General features: G+C 44.6%; 10 protein-coding genes across 10 annotated transcripts; 6 read left to right on the forward strand and 4 right to left on the reverse strand.

Annotated features, from left to right (window-relative positions):
* Positions 1-362: 362 nt before the first annotated feature.
* On the forward strand, positions 363-1,670 carry L199_001291 (uncharacterized protein; the record flags this gene model as incomplete). Its single annotated transcript, XM_064887046.1, has 6 exons — positions 363-476; positions 590-694; positions 761-807; positions 964-1,075; positions 1,170-1,199; positions 1,305-1,670. The coding sequence occupies 6 exons, from the start codon at positions 363-365 to the stop codon at positions 1,668-1,670; spliced, it is 774 nt and encodes a 257-aa protein (XP_064743118.1).
* A 244-nt stretch (positions 1,671-1,914) lies between these two features.
* On the reverse strand, positions 1,915-4,204 carry L199_001292 (uncharacterized protein; the record flags this gene model as incomplete). The annotated part of the gene is made up of 6 exons (XM_064887047.1): positions 1,915-2,258; positions 2,367-3,064; positions 3,171-3,506; positions 3,569-3,858; positions 3,922-4,000; positions 4,059-4,204. 6 exons carry the CDS (start codon positions 4,202-4,204, stop codon positions 1,915-1,917), a joined length of 1,893 nt encoding a protein of 630 aa, XP_064743119.1.
* A 477-nt stretch (positions 4,205-4,681) lies between these two features.
* Positions 4,682-7,203, forward strand: L199_001293 (uncharacterized protein; the record flags this gene model as incomplete). Its single annotated transcript, XM_064887048.1, has 11 exons — positions 4,682-4,726; positions 4,788-4,804; positions 4,874-5,002; positions 5,071-5,810; positions 5,894-6,217; positions 6,269-6,334; positions 6,408-6,477; positions 6,571-6,754; positions 6,827-6,900; positions 6,965-7,042; positions 7,119-7,203. 11 exons carry the CDS (start codon positions 4,682-4,684, stop codon positions 7,201-7,203), a joined length of 1,812 nt encoding a protein of 603 aa, XP_064743120.1.
* A 695-nt stretch (positions 7,204-7,898) lies between these two features.
* L199_001294 (uncharacterized protein) lies at positions 7,899-11,048 on the forward strand (the record flags this gene model as incomplete). Its single annotated transcript, XM_064887049.1, has 3 exons — positions 7,899-8,197; positions 8,333-8,617; positions 8,696-11,048. 3 exons carry the CDS (start codon positions 7,899-7,901, stop codon positions 11,046-11,048), a joined length of 2,937 nt encoding a protein of 978 aa, XP_064743121.1.
* Positions 11,049-11,225: 177 nt separating this feature from the next.
* L199_001295 (uncharacterized protein) lies at positions 11,226-12,910 on the reverse strand (the record flags this gene model as incomplete). The annotated part of the gene is made up of 5 exons (XM_064887050.1): positions 11,226-11,453; positions 11,533-12,017; positions 12,089-12,161; positions 12,228-12,598; positions 12,667-12,910. 5 exons carry the CDS (start codon positions 12,908-12,910, stop codon positions 11,226-11,228), a joined length of 1,401 nt encoding a protein of 466 aa, XP_064743122.1.
* A 584-nt stretch (positions 12,911-13,494) lies between these two features.
* Positions 13,495-14,363, forward strand: L199_001296 (uncharacterized protein; the record flags this gene model as incomplete). The annotated part of the gene is made up of 3 exons (XM_064887051.1): positions 13,495-13,912; positions 14,015-14,157; positions 14,238-14,363. The coding sequence occupies 3 exons, from the start codon at positions 13,495-13,497 to the stop codon at positions 14,361-14,363; spliced, it is 687 nt and encodes a 228-aa protein (XP_064743123.1).
* A 3,642-nt stretch (positions 14,364-18,005) lies between these two features.
* L199_001297 (uncharacterized protein) lies at positions 18,006-19,041 on the forward strand (the record flags this gene model as incomplete). The annotated part of the gene is made up of 3 exons (XM_064887052.1): positions 18,006-18,722; positions 18,803-18,872; positions 18,941-19,041. The coding sequence occupies 3 exons, from the start codon at positions 18,006-18,008 to the stop codon at positions 19,039-19,041; spliced, it is 888 nt and encodes a 295-aa protein (XP_064743124.1).
* Positions 19,042-19,167: 126 nt separating this feature from the next.
* L199_001298 (uncharacterized protein) lies at positions 19,168-20,153 on the reverse strand (the record flags this gene model as incomplete). Its single annotated transcript, XM_064887053.1, has 5 exons — positions 19,168-19,357; positions 19,440-19,550; positions 19,599-19,639; positions 19,725-19,937; positions 19,998-20,153. The coding sequence occupies 5 exons, from the start codon at positions 20,151-20,153 to the stop codon at positions 19,168-19,170; spliced, it is 711 nt and encodes a 236-aa protein (XP_064743125.1).
* A 259-nt stretch (positions 20,154-20,412) lies between these two features.
* Positions 20,413-21,462, forward strand: L199_001299 (uncharacterized protein; the record flags this gene model as incomplete). The annotated part of the gene is made up of 2 exons (XM_064887054.1): positions 20,413-20,870; positions 20,946-21,462. 2 exons carry the CDS (start codon positions 20,413-20,415, stop codon positions 21,460-21,462), a joined length of 975 nt encoding a protein of 324 aa, XP_064743126.1.
* Positions 21,463-21,797: 335 nt separating this feature from the next.
* L199_001300 (uncharacterized protein) lies at positions 21,798-25,330 on the reverse strand (the record flags this gene model as incomplete). Its single annotated transcript, XM_064887055.1, has 7 exons — positions 21,798-22,068; positions 22,188-22,284; positions 22,366-22,414; positions 22,505-22,695; positions 22,841-24,667; positions 24,773-25,082; positions 25,160-25,330. 7 exons carry the CDS (start codon positions 25,328-25,330, stop codon positions 21,798-21,800), a joined length of 2,916 nt encoding a protein of 971 aa, XP_064743127.1.
* Between the last annotated feature and the right edge of the window lie 50 nt (positions 25,331-25,380).

Consider the following 25,380-nt stretch of genomic DNA (forward strand, 5'->3'; position numbering starts at 1 on the left):
GCACTTTTACGACAAAGTCAAGTGTTGGTATGAAATGAGAATCTGATGTCGCTTGGTTTGGTGCGATGTAGAGCTATGGCGCTGCAGCAAGATGGTATGTATGGTGGAGGGGGCAATATTGAATGTGGAAGTGGATAGAACAGAATGAAATAGGAGTAACTTGGGTGATAGATGTCATGAATGTGTCATCGCCGCCCAAACTCACTCGTTCCCCTTGGTACACTGTAAATTCAGGCACGCATATACACGTAGCATGATCACCCATATATCATAAACAACCATTTCTGCATTTCTATCCTGCAGAGTATATATATATATATATATATATACATAGATACACAGTCAGCAGCACTCACCTCAAGATGCCAGCTTCGTATCCGGTACCTACTCAGATGGTACAGCAACTATGGGGTAAATTTGTGGCTTTCCTGATGCGTTCGTATCCCATGAAAGATGTACCGTTGAATATCCGACCGGTGAGTGGGTTGGGTCATTCACAGTCCTCAGTACGAGTCCCCGTGATATCACTCTACGGCATGCCTTAGTGTGAACGACATGCTAACTGTTGTCCATCTAACCGATGAAATAGGGAATGATATTCGCAACTGCCATATGGATAATCATCTTAGGTATTTTAGGTATGGCACCATTACCTACTTTACCTCTGAATGATAAGGCGTTACATTTCTTCGGGGTGAGTATCAACCAGTCCGTATTTCTGTGAACGTGCACTGACGAAATTGCTGGTCTTGTTGTATAGTTGGGCTTCGCTACGTTCCTGTTGTATTTCGTATTGGAAGTACCAGAGTGAGTTGATTCCTATACGAGTGAAGTCTACGTCGTCAATTCTTTCTACCTACCCATCTTTACTTTCCCCATGAATATCCGCTAGATTATCCATTCCACCCCTTTCAATCTAATTTGGAGAGCTACTGATACTGACTCTCTATCTTGTTCATTTAGTGGACCAGGTAAACGGATATGGTATATCCGACGAGCCCCAATCCTATTCACATTGATAACTGCCTTCTTGGTCGGTGGGGTAATCAGTGAATTCATACAGAGTCTGTTACCTGTGAGCTGCATATCCCTCTTCAACTAGCATTCAACTCATGATCTAAAGTCTCGTCGGCTAATCATATCTTAATTATCATGTTTCTGATATTCAGTGGAAAGAATTTCAATTCGGTGATATAATAGTGAGTGGTGTCCATCCCATCAGTTAACCTGTTTCCCAGATTCAATCGTAACCTGAGTATAGAAAGATGGTACAAATACTAATATCACCATGATTGACCACCCAGGCAAACCTCCTCGGTTCCACTCTCTTCCTCTACCTCGCTCACCTCGCACATCAGCGGAACCAACGTAAACTCGAATTATCTTCATTATATCAACCTCTGACCGAACAGAACAGCTCGACTTATCGAGATGCCCAAGGCAGAAGACATCAATTCAATGTCCCTTCAGCTACGGATGCAGACGAAGATCAACCTCCCCGAGAGGTATATAGTGGAGGTGTGAATAGACAGAGACAAGGAAGTAACGTTTGGGATGATGAGTCTGATCTGGATAGAAGTTCACAGGATACTGCTAGAGGAGGAGGGATGTTCCAATTAGGAGAAGAAGATGATGTTACACCGACTCATAAAGGTAATGGGAAGAAATAGTGCTGATGAGCAGAATTTATCGTTTTATCGTTTTATGTCAATGGGATTTATGTGTATACAAAGTTTGATGGCGACAACAAAAATCAAATACAAAAGGGCATGATTAGTCCAATTCACTCTTGCGAAAATCACACGACCGATCGCAGTGTCACGAGAGCTCTGAATCCATCATATCATCAGTTCTGCTGACTGTTAACTGTACAACAAGGCCGTACATACATTGACTATTGTCGAAACAAGACTTTCACTTCATAGGAGTTTCAGGGACCATCTCCATCCCTCTACCTTTCCTCTGCCTAACATCATCCTCATCTTCCTCGTCGGTCAATTCCCACAACTCTCCAAGCGGATCATCACTATCTTCCTGATGGTCATCAGGTATCCCACCAAGGGGTAACGTATCTCTATGAGCGATGCGCGAAGGTGCAATGGGAGTTTCCGCTATATAACTTGGTCGAGGGGCCGGTTGTTCTTCTTGAATAGGTGTAGGTGGGATCCAATATTGAAATTGTGATTGCGAGGGTTTAAAGAATGGGCGAGGTTTGGAGGGCGTAGCTAGGATCAAAGTATTTGGTTGAGTTTGCGATTCTGAGGAACAAAGGTATTTCCGTATCAGTTCTCTCGCTCTTATCGAGGAAAGGGGATTCATTGTTGGAATGGATGATAAATTGAGATCACCTATCAGCTCAAACTCACCTTCCGTCGAGTTTCTTCTCTGCGCCTGTGTTTGAATACCACTACTAGTTTTCCTTCCCAACAATCCAAACCTTTGACTTTGACTTTCCTCTCTATCCAGTTTCCTACTGGACATTGTCCTCCTTATCAATCCCACTTCTCTACCTTTGAACAAATCCCTATTCGTACTTTGATTCCTTACCAATCCCGTCTTTTTATTACTCATACTACTGGCCGCTGCGATACCGGTGGAAAGCGATCTTGATAAACTGTCTGATCTACCAACTATGGGATGGGGATCAATAGATTGTGATCTAGATCTTGATCTTCTCATTCCCATTCCCATTCCCATTCCCAGAGTTTGTAAACTTTCATTACCTGTGCTAGTACGTGATAAACTCCTTTTCATTCCCACATTACTTTCTCTAGGAGGTGAATCTCTGAATGAACCATTGTCCGAAGGGGCTCTCGATCCCGCTCGAGAGGAAACTCTAGATAACGATCTTCCTTCATTTGATACTGATCTTGGTCTTTCGTATCTCATCGAAGGGGGAGGAGGGATGAGTGAATCCTTGCTATTCGGTAATGGCCTGGTCAATTTAGGTTTACGAGGTTTTTTCGTGGTCGTACTAGGGTCGGGAAGGAGTTTGGGTGGTAGAGGATGACCGAATACTTTTCGGTGGAATAATGAGCATAGATCAGGTTGTTTAGGTAAGAAACTATAAATTCATTTTTCAATCATTCATGATCAATTGTCACATTCTTTCAATTGGTACACGCCGAAGGAAGAGAGGAGGTGAGGCCAGAAATTGATTTGTAACGTACTATGGTAACATGACGGATTTCCAGAATCTACCCAACATATTTGCTATACCATTCTCGTCCATTTTACTTTTTCCTTTCCCATTGACTTTGTTCATCTCATCTGAGGTTGATAGGTTCAGGCCTAGTTCTGAGACTGCTTGCCAGACACTCAGACGGTCCATCAATAACTCCAAGGCGGTCTTGGGATCTTCAGATGGGTTGACCGATGTGGGTGAATCGGTATCTGGGCCAGCTCGTGAGGAATGTTTACTTCGTTTTCGTTTCTTACCCTGCACAGGATGAGGATCAGGTATATGCGTGATGTAGGTGAGAAGCAAAATGATTTGCATCAACGTTCTAATGACATGAACTATTAGCCTCGACCCATTGTCAGAATGATCGCTCGTAGATTGACTCACTCTCTCTTCTCCAGCTCATCGGTTATCTTCTTTGGTGTAGGGATAATTCCTTCATCTAGAGCCTGTCTACTTCCCAGTCTGAGCTCTAAAGCAAATGTGGCCACATTCCTTTCTACTTCGCTCAAGTCCTCTGTGCTTTTCGAAGACGATAAGAGTGGTAAAATGATTTTACGATGTCTACATTCGATTTGAGGTAATGATCGTAGTAAGGGTCTGATCAGTTCCCCAGAAGTGAAGAGCTTAGGTAGTCGGAAAAGATCGGCTGTGAATCCAGATAAAGGTGATAATGTCTAGGATGCTAAGACATCAGCATTAGTCTGGTACGCTCTGGTTGCGACCAGTGATCGCCTCACCTCGGATAAGTACAGCGTCTCATAGTATCTTCTGTTGATGTACTCCTCAGAAGCCTCTACCGCAGGTCTACTTGGACCACTGCTTACGTCCAATGTCAGCGATTTTCATAAGGCATCGGAGGACGAGGAAAGCTCACGCTATCTGGTATGGCCAATCGGATCCAGCTGCAAGAGGTTTCGAAGGAAGGTTCAGGGGACAAGACAAGTCGAGGCTGAACCGTAACGAACCTATCGAGAAGCCTGGTCCGGCTACAAGAGTCGATGGTGCACCGATTGTCGTCATATTTGCATCATCTTATCTTGTTCTAGGCTGCAGGTATACTCGATGGCTAGGTGTATAAGATAAATGCCTAAACTCGAACATGACATCTCATCTTGACATCTCTTGTTCGAGGGTCAGACGCGTCGAAACAAGGCACGATATCCTGGTGTTACTTCGTGTGCCTATGCTTTGTGCATTGTCCCTCATGTCATTGGACGACTCAAATAGGCATGCGATCTAAACGAACAAAGAGTAAAATTCAACTTTTCAATCAAAAGGACTGAAAAAATCGCCGCTCTCAGCCAAAGAACGTAACGTCACTTACCAAGAAGAAAGCAAGGTATCCTATATCAGTACCACAGATCCGGACTCACGCCTCGACATCAGCTAGTAGCGACAACCCGGCAAGCGATTTACTGCCAGCAGGCCATTTAAGTGCATAGACAGCCCAAACACTAGCAAAAGGAAGGAAAAGCAAGGGAAGGAGGATCAGTCACAATGTCTGACAAATTAACTCGTGTAGCTATCGTCTCTGACGACAAGGTGAGTTGACAGCTGTCCTGTACCTATGCATATATACTGATCAGCTGTATTTACCCATCAGTGTAAACCTAAAAAATGGTAAGCTAGATAGATAATCGAGCAAAAGGTGTTATATTGAGCTGACATTGATCATCTTCATTTGATCAGTCGACAGGAATGTAAGCGATCATGTCCAGTGGTGAAGATGGGTAAATTGTGTATCGAAGTGAATCCATCGGATAAGAAAGCTTTCATCTCTGAAGAACTGTGTATCGGTTGTGGTATCTGTGTGAAAAAGTGAGTGGTACAAAGCAACAACCATATCAGGCGTAGTGGATTGCTGACTTTGCTGAATTTGTTGTCAGATGTCCATTCGAAGCCATTCAAATTCTCAACTTACCTACCAACTTAGAATCCCACGTTACCCACCGATACAATGCCAACGCCTTCAAACTCCATCGATTACCCACTCCTCGACCAGGTCAGGTTCTAGGTCTAGTAGGAACGAACGGTATTGGTAAATCTACTGCATTGAAAGTTCTAAGTGGTAAATTGAAACCGAATTTGGGAAGATACGATGATCCACCAGAATGGCAAGAAATCTTGAAATACTTTAGAGGATCTGAATTACAAAATTTCTTCACAAAGGTATTGGAAGATGATATCAAAGCTGTAACCAAACCACAATATGTTGATCAAATTCCAAGATCGATAAAAATACCAAATATGACTGTGGGTAAGATGTTTGATAAACAATCTGAATTACCAAACAGATCACAATTGGAAGAAGATTTAGAATTGAAACATTTACAAGATCGTGAAGTTGGACAATTGTCTGGTGGAGAATTACAGAGATTCGCAATTGCCATCGCAGGTGTGAGGAAAGCGGATATTTACATGTTTGACGAACCTTCATCTTATCTCGATATCAGACAACGTATCGCTGCTGCCAAGGTCATTAGAGGATTGGTAACCCCAACAAACTATGTGATTGTGGTTGAACATGATTTGGCTACGTTAGATTATTTGTCGGATTTCATCTGTGTGCTCTATGGTGTGCCGGGTACTTACGGTGTGGTCACCATGCCTTATTCAGTCAGAGAAGGTGAGTGATTCGTTCAATCATCATACTCCCTTTATTGCCTCGCATAGATACAGGAAGAGTTAAGCTGATACAATTTGCACCAGGTATCAACATCTTCCTTGATGGTATGATCCCTACTGAAAACCTTCGATTCCGAGACGAGTCCCTGACATTCAAGATCGCCGAAACCGTCGACGAAACATTAGCACCCAAGATGAAATCATACCATTACCCAAATATGACCAAAACGTTGGGTAACTTCAAACTGCATGTTGAAACGGGCTCATTCTCCGATTCGGAGATTATTGTTTTATTGGGTGAAAACGGTATGGGTAAAACCACGCTGGTACAGTTGTTGGGTGGTAAAATGGATCCGGATGATGTCAAGGATAAGATTGAGTTGAGAGTGTCTATGAAACCACAAACCAGTGAGTGAAATGACAACGTGATTCTAGCACTCAGCTGACGGCTTTCTATAGTCTCTCCTAAATTCCCTGGTTCAGTCAGAATGTTGTTGTTGAAGAGAATCAAGGCTATGTTCATGCGTATGTAAAGTCTTTCTCTGATCTTCATATCATAAAAGGCTGCTTACTGATCCTGGCCTTGCGACTTGATCAGACCCCCAATTCAACAGTGATGTGATCAAACCTATGAACCTTGAGCCCATCATGGACCAAGATGTACAAACGTGAGTGGTATTTCACGTTTTTTGATCGTTTGACATGCTAGTTGTATAGTGTCAGAAAGAATCGGATCATGGACTAACCTTGTGGTCTCATAGATTATCCGGAGGAGAGTTGCAACGAGTTGCCATCTGTTTGGTGTTGGGTGTACCAGCCGACGTCTTACTTATTGATGAGCCTTCGGCTTACTTGGATTCAGAACAACGTATCTTGGCTTCTAAGGTTATCAAGAAGTTCGTCATGAGTTCAAAGAGGACTGCTTTCATTGTAGAACACGATTTCGTGAGTCATCCTCCAATTAGTTAAGATTACATGTCTGTCAAATGCACAGGTGCTGATGACTGTGAAATTCAGATCATGGCTACATATCTTGCCGACAGAGTCATCTTGTTCGAAGGTACTCCAGGTAAAGAATCTACTGCCAACAAGTGAGTATCCGACCCCCTTCCCATCACAAGGACGATTGCTCACTTTCGCTTATCCCTTAAATAGACCTGAAGGTTTGTTGACTGGTATGAACAAATTCCTGAAATCGCTTGATATCACATTCCGAAGAGATCCTACCAACTTGTGAGTCTTGCTTTCATCTCTCATTTTCAGCCTTTCCCCTATGCCTGTTATACTAATCTATGACGGACATGTATAGCCGACCACGTATCAACAAGATGGATTCGCTCAAGGATAAAGAGCAGAAATCAGCTGGATCGTACTTCTTTGTCGACTCCGATTAAGCGACCATGTTTACATTGCCGAGGGGCATGTCACATGGGTAGAGCGGAGATCATGAGATGTAAAGGAAGACAAGCATACACTACAATGCTTCTCTACATCAGTGACATCCATTCGCATTGCATCTTACCATTGTTTTATATTTATAATTTAGATTCGAAGTGAACAAGTGGTAGGAGTTCAGGTAGATTTTTAGGTAGAGGAGAAGATGTGTTTATCCCATCCAATTTCATTATTCTCACGCTCAATATGCAATGCATTTGATACCCCATCTGCGAACGTCCGTCTGAGCTGCAGCCTATCGGCAACGTACAGCGTCTATGAAACGATGATTATGAAGAATCCAATTTCAAGCAGGGTGGTATGCTCATACTGATACTTCCGATGGAAGAGTGCTGTTACCGAAAGACAAAAACAAAGTCACAAAAGATGTGATGGCAAGTGATCACTGCGCACACTACCTTACCACAACACAAATGGCCATCATCGTATCTCATTGTTCAACAACTCAGTACCCTATCATCCCCTCGGTCTTTCAAGGACCAGCCCACGAACGCTTCACTACCAGCGAGGGGCAATAATACAGGAACCTGTCGTGAAAGCCGAATATAGCTGGACACATCTACATCAGGTCCAGATAGACCACGAAGGCTTTGGTCCTCGGTCCCCTTTTGAACTGTAGTACTCTCTTGGCGAGATGTCATTCTCCCTCCCATCTTCACCCAAGATCAAGTCGAGATTCACTTCTAGGACGACTCAGAATGCGCATCAACAACATCAGCAGGTTGCACCGCCTATCACCCCTTTACCCTCGTCACATCCGTTAATCGCAGAATTGACCTCGCTCAGACAGCAATTAGCGCAGTATCAGAAAGCTGCTCATCAAGCTTCGATACATCTTCAGGGGGTAAGATTGGAGCTGGCTTTGAGTAAGGAGAAAGAGGAGAGATGGATGAGGGAGAAAGAGGTTTTGGAGAAGGAGGTAGAGGTTTTGAGGTGAGTGTTGTACGAAGCCAAATACATTCTCAATCGCATTCATACCCAATGTCATCCATTGCTGGCTACTAGAGGCATGGCATCATCATTATATCAGGGGAAAGGGAGCTAATCGTTCGAATGATACCATTGTAGATCAAATCCTCTTCCGCCTACTCCCTTACCTACTTCCAACGCCCTCACTGAACTTTCCCTCGCCCACCGTCGTCTGTCATCCAAACTCGACTTAACCGAGACGGAGCTTTCCTCTACAAAGTCGGAGCTGAGCAAAACGCAATTAGAGCTACAGCGGGTCAAACAGGAGAGAGAAGGTGATAGGGCGATCATTAATGAGCTCAGGAGGGTGGAGGAAGATAGAGAGGAAGAATTGGAGTGGGAGAAGGGGGAGAGAAAGAAGATGGAGGAGATGAAGAAACTTTGGTGAGTATATTATGTTCAAGACTACGACAACATGCTGGAGTATATCGGTAAACTGATTGACGTTGCTTGACTCTACAGCGACCTCGCGTTGGAGGAGTATCAAACGCTCGTACATTCCCTCGATCCAACGGCTGTACCTCCCTCTACACCCTCCAAAACCACTTCGTCGATATTCCTTGCCCCATCTTTACAGCGCTTGTCTCTCGACGGCGATAATCCAACATCTCGGTCCAATGACCTTGATACTCCTCCTCTGACGGCCACTTCATCTACCCCTCTCACATCGTCAGTTCCCGTATCGCCCGGCGAAACGATCTCGAATTTACTGATTGGTCAAAAGGGTGTTCAACAGTTATTCCAAGATTTTACTTCTTTCTTGATCTCAAAGGATAAACATATACTTTCACTCGAGAATAAATTAGAGGAGCTAGAGCATTCATTCAAAGTCTTGAACGAACAGCTCGATGCTGAGTCGCAGAAGAGGGTAGAAGCTGAGAACGAACGGGATAAAGCACTAAGAGATGACGAGAGCGCTTCCAAGGTCGTAGAGAGATATATGACTTTTACTCAGAAAACTCACCAGACCTTACATCTTCACTTGAACAATCTACGTAAAAGGTCCAATGCTACTTCTTCAACGCTTCGGAATCAATTGGGTAATCCGAAACATGAACTGACAGTGGAGAAAGAGAAGAATCAAAAGTTGAATGAGAAATTTGATGATTTGCTTGAGAGTTTTTTGAGGGAATCCACAGGGAGAAGAAGAGAGATTTCTCTAAGGTTGAAGTTGATCGCTAATCAGGAGAAGATGCAGAGCGAATTTGAGAAATGGTTAAATAAAGTCGATAAGATTAGGAACGATATTGAAGGGGTTGTGGTTGAACCTGATATACTGGAAGGATTATTAGATGAAGTGATTGATATCATATCTTCTTCGACTAACAAGCCAGAAAAAGGAGAAAGTGGGAACAACGATAAAGTTAGATCATGGAGGGGATTAGGTGGATTGATCAATAAATCTACAAAAACAAAGAGTACTAGTGAGATCGAACGGAATCACGAACAAGAGTCACTAGCTAGGATTTTATTGGCCGAGGAATTGGTCACTACTCTAGTGGCTGATCTGCAGGATGAGACGGAAAAAAGGATGGAACTTGAACGACAGAGAGTTGATTGGTTAGCTAAAGAAGCGGTGGAAGGTGTTAAAGCGGATGAAGGTGATGATGGACATGTGGTGTTTGACTTGGATGATCCCGAACATGAGCACATTGACATTGATGAACAAAACATCCCGCGTGATGATCAGACCAGAGATCCCCAAGAACAGAAGAACGATATCGTAGCCGACAAGAACGAGATACATCGAATCGCGGACCAACGCCCTCAAGAACTAGATCCTGAACAGATGATAAGAACAGCAATACAACCTACGCCCACTAACGCAGAACCTCCTACACCCATCTCACCAGTCCCTGAACCTTCTCCTCTAACCACCCAGCTTGGAACAATGTTCGAACCCATAACATCCCGATATGTTCCCTTGCAAAAGACTCTACACGACTTAACATACTCTTTGAATGGCTTACGAAACAGCTTACCAACCCTCGATCAACCCGCTAGCTCCGCGACATCACCCAAATCCAATAGAAAATCACACTTCCTGCATTTATCGAAACTGCCCCCTCTACCCTCGTCTGGTGACCCCATCTTAACATCTATTCTAGATGGCTTACACGAAGTGATCGAAGATGCTCGAGTGGACGTTGAAATCGCCTTAGCGGATCACGAAAGGGTGTATAGGGGGTTCGAAGCTTTATTGAACGTAGGCAAAACGAAGAAGAACCAATCGAAGGAAAATATAATGAATGAAATAAAGGAGTACATATCTGCGAAAGACGAAGGTAAAGATGAGGGATATAAGAGGTTGAAAGTCAGAATAGAGAATATAGAAAGTGATTTGACAGAGATCAAAAGGGTTATTCATTCTACTCAACTTGATGGGATGGATTTAACAGATCAAGAAAACGGAGGAAAGAGGAATGATGTATGGGGAACGATCGAATTGAAAACTATAAATATACCTACCACTTCTAATCGGTCGACTTTCTTCGGAATCTCACCTATATCATCACCTCTACCTACCCCTTCGTCGTTCGGTCCATCCTCGCCGCTCTTTGAGGGATTACCCAATCCCAATTCACCCCTCGATGGACATCCTCTAGCGATTGGACGACGGACATCCAATATGTTCTCGACAGTGGGCAATGTCTCGAGATCGTTCTCTAGCTCTGTCATCGGTGCTCCTAGACGGGTCAGTGATCTGGCTACGGGACTATATAGACCTGGCAGTAGTGGTAATCAAAGGAAACACGATCAGGAGGAAGAACACAGCTTGGTGGGAAAGGTGGATGAAGAAGATGATGTTGAGTAGATTCGATTGGTTGCTGGCCATGGCAGTTACCAGTCACGTAGTATTTGAGATGATTCAGAATAATAAGCTTGATTAATGACCAAATGATGCATTTTATACTATCTATTATGAAAGATTAGGTACGAACTCAAATTAGGATTGATTATGCATGTTTGACCCGTCACCGATGCATTCCGCCTACAACTTCCATACTAAACTGACACCTTCGTCACCTGCACTGACAATAGCTTGACCACCTTCGACCGGAGCGACGGCTACACCGTTCACCACGCCTACGTGACCTTTATGAGTAGCTAACAATGCGCCTGTCCTGATGTCCCATGTTTTCAAGGTGGAGTCAGCTGAGGCGGTCGTTACTTGATGAAGGAATGGAGCGGGGTGAGCGGCGATCGAGGTGATAGGTTCCTATTTGCCAAGTAATATACCATAAGCAATGAATCCCGAAAAAATATTGAATCAACATGTAATTAAAAGAGACACTCACGTCATGTTTCAATTCCGCCCTGACTCTACCGGTATGTACATCCCATACCAGACCTTTACCATCCGTGGCTCCACTAACACATACCACTCCTTTTCCACCTCCCGCCGCTCCTCCTAGTAGATCAACAAACACCAAAGCTTCTATACTTTCTCCTTCGGCGTGACCCACTAGAGTGTTCAAGGTAGATCCATTGGTGAGATTCACCAATTTCACTTTACCCGATGCGCTTCCTACAGCTGCGATCTGACCATTGGGCGATACTGCCAAAGACGTTATACCGTGCTCTGAAGGGTCGAGTTCAGGTGAGTTGGCTGCGGTGAACATGGATGATTTCCAGACGGGGGCGGATGTCCTTGGATCCCATAAGATCAATGATGAGTCTAACGATGCGGTTAGAAGTTGACGACCGGCAGGTGGGGGGAACAAGCCGGATGTACTGGACATGGTATGTGAGGAAAGGACGGTAAGTGTGTTTCCAGATGGTACTGTATATCGTAGTATCAGTGAGATGTCTTCTTCACAGTATCAGTAAGTAGGCATGTGATTGCCAACTTACGATTCCACATCCAAACGGTCGCATCCTCACAACCTGCAGCTAAAACATTTCCTTTGGGATGCCATTGTAACCACTAAATAACAGTCATTTCTATATCAGCTGTTGACCTTTTTGCTTGTTCGACAGCTGATGAACTCACAGTGATTTCACTTCCAGTCTCTAAGCTAGTCAAGAATTCCCAATTCTTCCATTCTTCCACTGTCGCTTGCTGGTTTTCCTGGTTCCCTTTACCCTTCACTCTCCTCCACACTCTAACTTTACCATCCATACCTCCAGTAGCTACCATCTCACCATCGAAGCTCCATCCTGTCGATACTACCGAGTCAGAATGGCCAGTTAATTTGGTAGGAGGGAAGTTATCGGCGTTGAACGATGATGAGCCTGACGAAGAGGGGATGGGACAGTACAGGAAACCTGCATCGTCCTCACCTCCTGAAACAGCTAGTGGAGGGTTAGGAAAGGAAGGATGTAAGGCAACGGTAAATATGGATTGTTGAGACGCATGTAATGCTATATCATGTCGTGGAATAATAGTAAGCAGGATATTACTTTGAAGTGGAATATAGGCATGGACATACCGTTAGCACCCCATGAGTTGTCTTCCCTAATTTCACCCTCTTCATCCATCACCATATCCTCCTCTCCCGGACCAGGACCTCCAATGATGATTTCTCCGTCGTACTGCTCATTATCATCATCGTCATCCATAGGTTCATCGCCCTCATCTTCGACCACTTCGACGATGTCTTCCTCGCCGAATTGTCCTTCGTCTTGTTCATGCTCATGCTCGTGATCTTTCTCGTGGTGTTGTTGACTTGACATCTTGATATATGGTTACACTGTTTGTTGTATCAAGGTGGGAAAAGGTGATTGCTAATACGTTCTGGTATCTTATATGGTCTGACATTTCTGAAAATAATGGATGCGATAGACTTTGTAACCAGATCACGTGATCTTGTCATTCCTCCACTCGTACCTGCGGCTGAGTAATCCTTCACTCTCGGTGGTGGCAAAGCCACTTTCTTCTCGAACGTGAGTGATATCGTCATCTGTTATCATTTATCGAACTTGAGGCGTTACTGTCAATGGTCATAATGGGTCCTGGGCAGCCAGAATCAGATAGTGTCGGGCGCTCAATCAACTGGATGTTTCAGAAAAAGGGGCTTCAGGATATATGAAAGGAAACCTCCAAGCGGACACCAGATTTCATACAGAAGATTCTCAAGTGCCTTCAACGCGATATAAGTTATAAGCTGTCTATGAATCATCAAAGCACAAATGAAAACTTGTTCCGCATTTGTATTCAGTCTATCTTACTGGAACTTCCGGAGCTTTCCCATATATCCTTCCTTCACCCCATCTTGCATCCGACTATTTGTCGCTATTGATCGTTATCCACCTGCGACATGAGTGACAACCCCACCTTGATTCCCCCAGAAGATTATTTCGGATATTCGGACCATCCTCACCCTTTGTCAGACTATCAAGACACCAATCAGCCATTGAGATACTCTGCTTCATCATCCGAAGTCAATGATACTCTGATCAATCCCACGAGCGTCTCTTCCAGCTCAGGGATCTATGACCCTACAGCGACTTCTTATCAGCCTGACGATTTTCTCCCTCCTTGGTCCAAATATGATCACGCCAACATGGGCAATGTGTTCATCGGGGGCCCAGATGAAATCAAATCCAGTTCATCACGACGTATGTATAGATTATCACCGGGATCTGAGACGACAAGAGGGCTTTCAGGCGGTAGGTTTTCGGGAGGACCTGATTCGTTCGCCTTCGGAGCCGATAAGCCCGGCCTTAAGGAGCGAAGTAGGTTCTGTATACGTTTATATTGAAGATCGTTCTTTGATTCCTTATGCTGACGGTTGCATCTTGATACTTTTCGGTATACCCATGATTGTCCGTGCATAGATCGTCTGTCGGCTCAGAGATATCGAGACAGAAAGGTCCAAGCTGTGAACGACTCTAAGGAATTAAATTTTCAGCTCATGGAGGAGAACCGCCAGTTGAGATTGGACTTGGACTCTATGACATCGAAAATGAATTCTCTTCTGGTGAGAGAGATTTCCAGGAGACTTCTGAACCACCCCAGTGAGACTAGTCAGCTGATACGTCCAATTATCTTCGTGTTCAGGATCAGATGCTGATACAGACCACGGAGATTAACACTCTCAAGGCTCGGCTGAGTAGACATGAAAATGTTTCTACCACTGAGGCTCCATGGCTGCCTGAACAGAGATTTGCAGTTCCGGGAATGTAGAGAGAGATGGAATAATTATCTCAGTTTTTTTCATTCGGTGAAGCTCACGGCATTATACGGACTGACTGGCTTTATGTACCTTTTATGCACATCTTTGACGAAAGTCTGATTGACCTGAATTAAGGTTCCCGGGCACTAAATGATTAGCGTTCGATGTCACTTAAGTCACGAAGCTCAACCGATCGTCAAGTGCTGGGTAGAAGAGCTTGAAGGGTCGCTCTCTGTGATTCACTCTGTTCTAAAAGACTTTTCGTATCTCACTTTATACACTGCTCCTCACCAATTTTATAAGACGCCTGTGATTGTACAAGCACTTTCAGACCATTCTCGGAAGAAGTCGACTGGTGCACGGCGGCCAACGAGATGCAACTACGTACATGATACAAGTCACTGTCTCAGCCGTTTCACGCTATGTACATCGGAGATGCTGTGGACATCCCCATTCATCATGACAGGACCACTAAAAAGACGTGACAGCTCGTTGGGATTCTTTCGAATACAAACGTTCACTGCATGCCATCTTTCGAGCTGCATTGCCCCATACAGTCGGAGTCTGATTGGTGATTCTGCGCCTCCACCACCAATTCTATACTGTATACCATGCTAGTAGTAATCATGCAAGGTCTACTGCACCTTGCCTTTGAATTCTTCCAGTCTTGAAGGTACTATATATGACTCAAACATGGATCAATACAGCGGTGATAGATCTCAAAGATTGGGAGGACTGCCCGACAGATGTATTCCCAAGGGAATGAACTAGGCAATGGATACTTGAGGCACCATCGTCCTCCACTTCTGACTTGACGAGGAGAACTCGCGGCGGTCGAATCAATAAACATTCAGACTCAAACTCAAATCCAAGGATAAGCAGAAAAAGGGAACAAAGTGAGTATGAAAGAGATGAGTTCGTTGCTTCAATTACTCTTCGCAACCCACGCATCCGGTCTGCTCATGCCGGAATCTGGTGTTAACGCTATATCTACGTCTGTAACCTTTCCTATCTTCAGTCGTAAATTCGTGTGACGCGTGTGTATGTTGACTACCCCAAACAGATAGAGTGGCTCAAACAAAATACCGTGCAAAGAACAAAAAGAGAGTCGAAGAGCTCGAAGCAGAGTTGGAAGCCTACAAGGCTGGGACTGCGCCTGGATCTGCAAGGCCCGAAGCGTTGGCGGAGGACCACACTTCCACTGATGCTAGGATCTTCGAATTCGAACAAGAGAATTATCGTGTTCGAATTGAAAGAGATACCCTCCGAGTGAGCGCTGTGACCTGATGCTCCGTTACAGTTGCGTGACTGAAACTATTGATTGACCATTCATACAGGATACGATTGCCATGAGCCTGTCTCATCCAAACCAAATCCTTAGTCATTATGATCCATCTGTCTCAGTAAACCCTCCAACACCTCTGACCCTTTGTGGCCTAGCCAGCATTGCTGTAGCAGAGCATGATAGCACTCTGCCTGACGCTTTACAACAATATCCACTTGAATATAGCTTCGGACCTTCGGGAGGAGCAATCTGAGATCGAGCTCGGCCAGAATTTTCGTGGACATATGATCATTACTAAGAGGTGGGATATAAGAGTGCGTGTGGTAAACTTCAGAATTGAGTATCTTGTACCTTGAAACATGGACACTGTATGCATGGAATACGAAGGTTGTGGGTATCAATATCACGTTGCGAGGAGAAAAGGTAACCTGCGAGTACCGAGATGAGAACAGGATCATTTTCACTTATATGCTTGTGATGTTTCAAGATGAGCAGTAACATCGGGCACGGAATCTTGGCTGTTTCGGGAAAGAGCTAACCCGAACTGTTTGTCCAGATCGATGAGATCCAACTCGTTGTAGGTCTTAAGAGGCTGGCCTATGTAAGTCCTGATATCGTTAGACAAATTTTGATACATCCCAATTAGCGTTTTCTTGAGAGTTTGCAGTGCTCTGGTATCTGATGATATTATCTTCCAGAAGGGCTTTTTGCTGTGATTTCTTTGCACGAGATCTTCTTTGATTCTCTTTGTCTTATGATTACGAACGCCGGTAAAAGACATAAGTATACAGTGTGGGGCACATAGCCAGGTCTATGATAAACTCACCAATTGACAATCTTTGTATCTGGACTTCAGAAAGTCCATCGCGATCGAGCCTCTGTGATAGATAAGCTTCATCCCATGGATTCCAGCAATCATGAGACCAGACTTACATTGGGGACAGGAGATGCTCGAGTCCTAACCGTCTTCCTGGATCTCAAAAATTTGGGAACTGATTCAGCTGGATCTTGACTTTTGTACTTGTCAATTTCGCTTAAGGCAGCTGAGACGAAATTAAAGTCGGGACAAGTGGATATCACCGTCTGACAACCCCTACTTTGAATTGAGGTCTTCACTTCATCTTCAGCTGAGTACAAACAAGATTGTAAGCTCTTTAGATCTGATTGTATCGTTGTCGAAGCTCGGAATAGCTTATGCAGATACGCTCTATTGCGGATTCGAAATCTGAGCTGTTGCTCTCGGTCTATCAGATCATATCAATCATACAGTCCTCAACCACTCATCATCTCCAATATATGTACGTGAAAGAGGCTGTCTAGTATACGTACTTTTGTCCCTGGGATCTATTACGACCCCTTTTTGAAGTGACGGACGTCTCGGACTGCATCCCCATGGCAGACGGTTGTGTGGCGTTGACCTGGTCCATATGCGAAGTAGAAGAATTGCCATTTACCTCCTGGTCAAAACCATATTTCATGGATGCGACATCGAAATTGTAGTCCATAGGGTAATTCAGACCATCAATTGAAATTGCGTCGGGGCCGACTTGTGAGCTATAGCTATAATCCGAAGAATAGGGAGAGGAGAGAGCTGGTGACAAGGACTCCGAGTCGAGTGGATATGCCGTCAAAGGGTTATGCTCTTGTTGGACCTCCGGAGCGGACTCATATAGAATCTCGGGAATTTGTAGAGAGTATGTATTGATGGTGTCCCTTGTCCAAGCATCTGGGTTGTAGTACTGTTGGAACTCTTCGTACCATTGAGAGGAACTGTGGCTCATATTTCACGAATCGAGGTGATGTAGTAAAAGATGAAGTACTCGAGTATTTAGTGTTTGTACAGTGGTTGAGAAGAGATAGATGAGGTTGAAGTAATGGATTGGACGAAGATATCGTATTCATGGTTAACCTGATTTTAAATTCCAGGCACCCAGGATAGGCCCGACCGAAATATTGCGGACATTGAAAGGATAGACACCGTGCTCTTGCCAACCTTTATTGATCGTCATCTGTCACTGACACACTTCCTGTCCTGGGCCATACACAATAGAGGTCAGAGCAGCACAGTACCAACGCAGTACTGTCCGATATAGGTCTCCGTAAATTGAAACGCTCTTCAAGTATCGTTCTTACTGACTGAAATTTGCCACTTCGAACATTGGCTGTTCGACGAATATCATTCCGAGACAGGGTATCCTTTGACCGTTCCATCATAGTGAGACAAAGGTCGACACGAAATCCATGCATGTTTGCTTCTACCTCTGGTCCCTTCCTTTTGAGTGCAGTACTGCCCGTACATATATATACACTCACCCAATCCTTCAACACTATCAAAGCTACATGATTTGGATACTATTAATTGCGAAATATGGGATACCCAGATCACCTTGAAGATCAGATTGACGCTTTCTGGAGAGATTACCCATCAGAGGGAAACCTTCAACACACAATTTGGGACTACTCTTACTCTTTTGACGAGGATGCTTGTCAGGCTGATAGCGAAGGACTTGAAGATCGCGTGATAGGGTCTGAAAGCGATTATTCATATCACAACCTATCTTTTGATAGCCACAATCATGATTTGGGTGCTGATACTGCGTGGATGTGGAACGAAGCCTCATGTGCTGTTGATTCGCAGTCTATACTTCTTTCAGATCCTTTGCTCAACTATGATAACTTTAACGGCGCACATGAAGAATCCAGCTGTTTTGCAAACCCCATCCCTGATCTTACAGGAGAACAGTCATTGGCAACGTCCTCTCAACAATTTCCACCAACCTCCGGTACCGCTCACGATGCTTCCATTTCGCATATTGAGGAGATCTCCAAAAGTAACAGTTCATTTTTAGTAGTGAGAAATGATACAAACAAACACTCTCACACTGTGCTGACAAGAAACACCAACGCAGGGAGCTCGAGAGTGAACAGATCTGGAGGAGTCACAAAGCCAAAAAAAGGTCGGAATGATCCGTGGATGTTGGAAGATAAGATCGACAATGCTCGATCGACATATGCAACTCTCGTCGGGGAGAGACAAGAAGCGCGATCATTGTGTAATTCCCTCATGGGAATATCCAATGTCAGTGTAAGTGTGACTTATGACTGCTCTACCTGGATGAACGTGAAAATGACTGATGGGAAGCCTGCCATGTGTACACACGACAGACGACCGACCAGCCTCCTCCTCCTGGTGCCTCAAAGCAGAGCTTAGATCCAGACGATACCAAATTGGCTGGTGAGTGGCAATCCTATCATGACGTTTGAGACCTGGATCGTAAGGCTGATCTCCAAACTACCACATAGGTAAGAGCCTTCTGACTGCTCTGACCAACAGGAACTCCCAAATCAGGAGCGAAATTAAGATGATCAAGCTACAGATCGACATACGAAACAAAAGCCAGTAATCAGCTGAGCTTTCAACAGACACTCAGAGATACCAATCACTGAGCTGATTGTGCCGTAGGTTTGAAGTGCATGATTGCGATGAATTATACTATGCAAGCGTCCCACGGAGTCACGAAATTAGATGACTACGAATCGAACCAGCTGTTCAAACCAGTCTCCGAATCAATGTCGTCTTGATCTATCACCTTGCCTCCTAAATTTCGTATTGTTACAAGGGCTTTGTCTGTGTCTTCGGGAGATATACCTCTCACAGCTGGACCGAGGATTAGCGTATCAAACGACGCTGAGAGACCTGATAGAGCAGTTTGAAGTACGCTATTGATAACGTACACATAAGCTCGTTGTCCCTGAACGGAAAGTCATATTTCTAGCTGTTGAAGGGATATTGGTCATTTACCAGAAATCAGTAGCTAAACCTACAATCACTACTTTCTCAATACCTTGTTTCCTGAGAAAAGTACTTAAGGGGCCTTCTGACGGTAATTTCTGTTCTCCTGGATAAGCATCGCTCCATTCCGCAGGTGGTTCGGCGGGTCTCTGAAATTCGGTTATATACCCATCGAATGCTGAGTATGCTTCTAGCTTCAGGTGTGTCCCCTAATTACCATTACGCCTTCGATCAGCTTTATCATGTTGTACACTTTCGTGGATCCGGAAGCTGGTAAAAACGGCTCAACCATACCTTTCTTGCCAGTCTGACTTTTCTTCCCCACTGGTCTAGCTTTTCTTTAATACTCCCTTCAATCTCTGAACCCCTCGTACCTTGTATACAATGATCAGGCCATATTGTCTGCTGATACGTCGTACCCCTCGCATCCTGCACGAGTAGAGGTGAAAATGGCTTATGAGGTGGGTGGGTGGATGCGAATGATATGTGTCCTTTTGGGTGGTAGTCCTACGGAAAGCAATGGTCATCAGCTGTTGAGATTCATGTGAAGTCGGACGGCTAATTCACCTGACTAGCTACTATCACTGGCCAATCGTACTTATTTTCATCCAATAGATCGTTGATGACAGGTAAAACATCTTGGCCGTTTGGAACGGCCAATGAGCCTGAGGGAGGTAGGAAGTCGTACTGTACGTCTATGATGAGGAGAGCTGTCCGATTCATTTCGTTTCCATTGGTTCTGCGCAAGAGAGAGTATGAGGACTGGGGATACTGATGTCTTTGTGCTTGTTTTCGTTGATGAGATGGTTCAACCTCCACTGCATCCTCGCTGTATGACGTGTTTCTGCCGCTTGCCACGTGTCGGGCGTGCCTGTGCATCACTATCGTGTATCATGTCGCAGCTCACAGTGTTCGAGTGACCTTTGTTCACTTTGTCAGCTTCATCATCTGTCAGATCTCAACAGATAGCAAAACGGACAGCATGACAAGCTCACCAAACTCCATCGCAATCCCTCCTCCACCACCTCTTGATCCTCCAGAAGAACCAACCAACACTCTAGCATTGCTCTTACCCAACCAAGCGTTATTCTCTCCTCCGATCCTGGCGCTTCTCAAAGATCATTATGGTTTATTTGGCGATATAGTTCACTGGGCACCTGTGAAAGGGTTCGGGAGGGTCATAGTGGTGTTTGCGACTAACGAAGGTGCGGAAAGGGCGAAGAAGGAAGGGGATTGGTTGAAACTGGATTTGACAAGTAGTCCCTCCGCCGAGCCTGGGGCTGGGACTGGTGGCGACGAACAAGCAGGACAACAGCAGCAGCCGAAACAGGTTGAGAAAGAGGAGATGACGCAGGACAAAAGGGAAGATGGGTATTTCACCCCAAAAGATACAAATAAGAGGAGGAGTAAGAGACGATCTGATATTTTGAAATCTAACGAGTAAGTTGATCCATCACAACACTGAATTATACAAATCATGAGGCTGATATTGATATTGATATTTAACGATGTCAGACTTATACTTCGACTACATTATCTCCCTCCTACACCACTCAATCCGGACCCAGCATCATTTCATCTCGCCCCTCCGTCATTACCGCACAATTTCCTTATATCCCCTCCCGGATCACCCCCAGAGGGATGGGAGCAGATTGCCGAAGAAGGACCCAATACGTCCATATTGCCTGAAGACCTCCAGAGGGCATTGGAGGCATTAGCATTAAATGGCTTAGGGGGAAGACAGAAAGGCGGTAAAGAGGTGATATTGGATGAAGGTGGAGTGAGAGTAGAGGTTGAAGATACGACCAAACAACCCGATGCCGATGAAGGGGTCGATGAAAGGTGGGAGATGGATGTTGAAGAAAGGTTAGATAATTCTACCAGTCATGATATTTGGAATTCACCCAGTCAGAGTAATTTCGCTACTACCATTGGTGGGCCAAGTGGGTTAGGCGGACTAGGTGGACTGAGTGGGAGTGGTACGCCGATGGGTAAAATTAAGATTGCTCCTACGGCTAGACCACCTATGTGAGAAGGAAGTCCATTGCATTGTTTTTAACTAGTATGTTATCACCCTTATTGGTTTTGTTAGGATTCTCAATTACGTTCATAGACAGTCACTTGTACATTTGCATCTCCTACGAGAGTAGTTTCGTCTAACCATTCCATGAGATATTTGTATGCATTTTGATCACCCATGTATAAAGGCAACAAACCACTCAATGTATATTGTATATACACGTAAAATACAACAATAGAACCTCCAAAAGAAAAAGAGAACATGGTGTAATACTTTAATTTCGAAAAGTGACTAGAAAATATTCTATACACAGGGAAGAAGAAGAACTTATTTATCTAGCGGAACCTTCATGCTCTGCCAGTCTTAATCTCCACACCCACATTGACACACATCAATACCACATAAGCTACGATCAAACAACTAGCCCAACGACGATCTATCAGATAATTGTTCAATGGAACCACTATAGCCGTAGTGATGAGTATCAAGATTAGACCGCCGGCTGATACCCATAACGTAGGTGAGAAATGGACTATTACTGGCTGACGGGATGAACCACCGTTAAATAAGATATGATATGTTCCCGAACCGCCTACACCGAGAAGAAGATTTAACATGCTACACTCAGAATGAGAATCGGGAAATATGAGTCAGCTTGAATCACATAGGGCACATCGGTACTATGCAGAGTATGGCGTTGAGGAAATAGATGGAAGACGCCGCAAAACTAGACTCACGGTCCGCCGAAGCACGCTGCGTACGCCATGGCGGGAGCGAATTGAGCTACCGTGACGTTTGCGACCAAGTCTGCCAGACTGTTTCCAACAGCAAAGACTGAAAGTGACGATAGGCATCAGCAACCTCATAGGTTATACCTGAGAGGGTCTATTGGAATTATGGTGAATATGCACTTACTTGTCAATCCGATTATCGCGTCACTCAATCCTAATATCTCCCCAACAGTCTGATAGAATCAGATAGGGGGATCAGTTTACTCCTTATGATTTGGGGCAGTACCTGGTGATTATCACAGAAAGGACACTTGGTAACTCACGTTCAACACACCCACGACCACATCGGCGATGGCAGCTATCCATACCATACTACATGTGAACCCGCAAAAGCACCTGATCAGCCTCCACGTATAAGACGATCCGTCCGTGGCGTAGTATATTGTCAGACAAGCCGCGATACTTCCGATGATGATGGAAGCTAATAAGACCCAAAGGAAATACGATTGTTCATCTGCAGAAAACGAAAGCCATTGTCAGCAATGTGGTTCTGTTTTTGTTGTTTTGTGAACCCTGGATATGAAAAAGCGAGTATGGTTTAGGTATAGAGAGTCGATGAAAATGATTCAACGAGACGCAGGATGCAGTACTGTACTCACTAAACGTTACAAAAACGCAAAATGCCGGTCCGAATACACATTGAACAGCAGTCAACCACTTATTGAATTCCAATCCTCTCTCTTCTTCCATCCGCTCATACAACTCTTCTTCTTTATTTTGTTCTTCCGCATCCTCTTCTTGTCCTTCGTTCAACTCCTCATCATCAGGTTGTAGAGCAATTGCACCGTAATCATGCGAACTCGAGTTGAATCCCCTCAGCGAACCATGAGAGATCCTCCCAAGTGGTGAATGGAGAGGTGAGAATCCATGATCTACTAAATGATGTAATTCTCCTCCTATATCAGGATTCAACAATCTATCTGATTCTTCATCCATATCATCACCTGATGCTCTCCCTGTATCTGTAGGTGAATATCCATCTTGCTCTTGCTGTGCGACCCTATATCCTAATTCAGCATCAATCAATGCTTCATCCTCCGATATAGGTAACGCTATCCCTCCATCTTCCTCTTGATGATTATTCCCATCATCCACTACAGGTAAAGTAAGAGTGAGAGCTAAGATAGCGGGGACGGAAGTAATAGCGAGGATCATACCGATCCATGATTTATGTTTGAATGATTGTAAAGAAGGGAATAAAACCCTCAATATGAATTTCGACCTTCTTCTGACTCTAAACCGAGATTCGCGCTTCTTGAAGAATTCCAAAGGTGGGTTGGGAGTTACAACTGGAGGCGATTCCTCTGGAATAGGTAACGAATCGGCATTCCCCGATGGATCCACGATAGATATGGATGGAACGCTAGGTTTGGACAAGTGTACCCTCTGTTGGGAGGAGGGTATAATCACCTTAGGTCTAGAGGGTTTCGGTACGGTCAATCTATCTTCTGTCAAAGGCGATGGTGGTGGCGGTGGTTTACCTTGTTGATCTTCCCATGGATTCGGTTCTGTCGACGACGGTGTATGTGATTCGTCCTGCTCCTCAGCTACGGCAGCCGAGGAGGAACGTGCAGGAGTAGATACACTCCGATTACCGCCCATCCCAGTAGGAGAAGTATGCGTCGAAGCTCTTCTTCTACCTTTTATTGAGTTTGATCGTCTAGGTAATTGCTGAGAAGATGAGGTAGAAGCGAACGCTGCATTGAACCCATATGAAGATGATCTCCTATGTCCAACAGCAGATACAGGACCAAAGTAATCTGTCTGTTCCAGTTCGGCTGGACTCCTGTCTCTACCTGGACTGTTCAATCTGGAATTCGATTCTTTCCTCAATGAATTGACGACATCTCGAAACTCTATTGCGCCCAACAAGGAGAAATTCGCTCGGGGCGTATCAATCGAATCGTGATGATGTAAATGTGGATGGGAATGTGAATTGAGATATGATGCTGAAGTGTGTGATCTTGTTCTACCCAGATGTGGCCTAGGTGTTATTTCCCCTGGGGTTTGATTGAGGGTCATCTCACTGTCTTCCGCGTCGTCGAGATCAACATCGATAGGCTGAGGAACAGGTGATAAGTGAGGTGAAGAATATGTTGAACTTCTTCGACTGCTCCTGACCGATCCATCTAATAAAGGTGATTTGATAGCGGTTTGGTGATGATGTGATATGTTCTCATTTGAAGATTGAGATTTTCTTTTCCTCCGTCTTCGAGCCCACCAATTACCACCTACTACCACTCCCACGTAGGCGATATACAGAACAACCATACTTCCCGCTTCATAGAATGACAAGTGACCGTCGCGCAGGACGATAACGAGGAGAAGTACCGCGGAAGTGAAGAATAGTACGTCCCGCAGGAAGGCGTGTCGGGGTACATGGAAAGGCTTGATGAATGCTATTGAGCCGACAACGATGGATGTGACTGAGAGGGTCGGTCTAATTAGCATTTTCACTTATACATGCGACGAGTTTCCAAAAGCAGGAAGGAGTGATTTATACGCAATGAATGAGGGAAATATGCACTCACTGAAACTTGCAGCACCCAACAACTCTCCAATGGCCAAACCCACAGTCTCATTCTTCATCGCACTGAACGTACTGAACACATCCGGACTGCCATTCCCAAATGCCAAAAAGGTCACACCTGCGGTGGACTCGTTCAAACCGAGATAAGAAGCGATAGTAGCTAAATTTGGGCAGAAGAAATCTGATGCGGATATACCGATGAATGAGAATAAGAATGCTAGGACGAGCAAGAGGAATAGGATGTAGAATGGTCGATAAGCTGGTGGAAGGGTGTCATACCATTCTGCATAGGGTAGTTCGAACAGTGATTCCTGATCATCCGACAAGACTTCCATCAGTATCATGGGAGGTAAGACATGAATGAGTTGGAGATGTAGTGTTTACTTACAGCTGGAAGATCACTTTCCACGCCCACATCCCATCTTCTCAATAGCCTCTTGCTGGGTGTTGTAGCCGTCCTATCACCTATGATCCTCGTATTGGCCAATAGGAATATATGTAGAGTGACGGAAGCGGCCAGTAGGAGCCAAGCTCTCTTGCTTTGCAATTGGGCAGGCATACTGAGGAATCGCTGTGAACTCTGCAGAGATATACAGAGGTGGATATCGA

The sequence above is a fragment of the Kwoniella botswanensis genome, chromosome 1 (assembly GCF_036426115.1).
Source record: "Kwoniella botswanensis chromosome 1, complete sequence".
Classification (NCBI taxonomy): domain Eukaryota; kingdom Fungi; phylum Basidiomycota; class Tremellomycetes; order Tremellales; family Cryptococcaceae; genus Kwoniella; species Kwoniella botswanensis.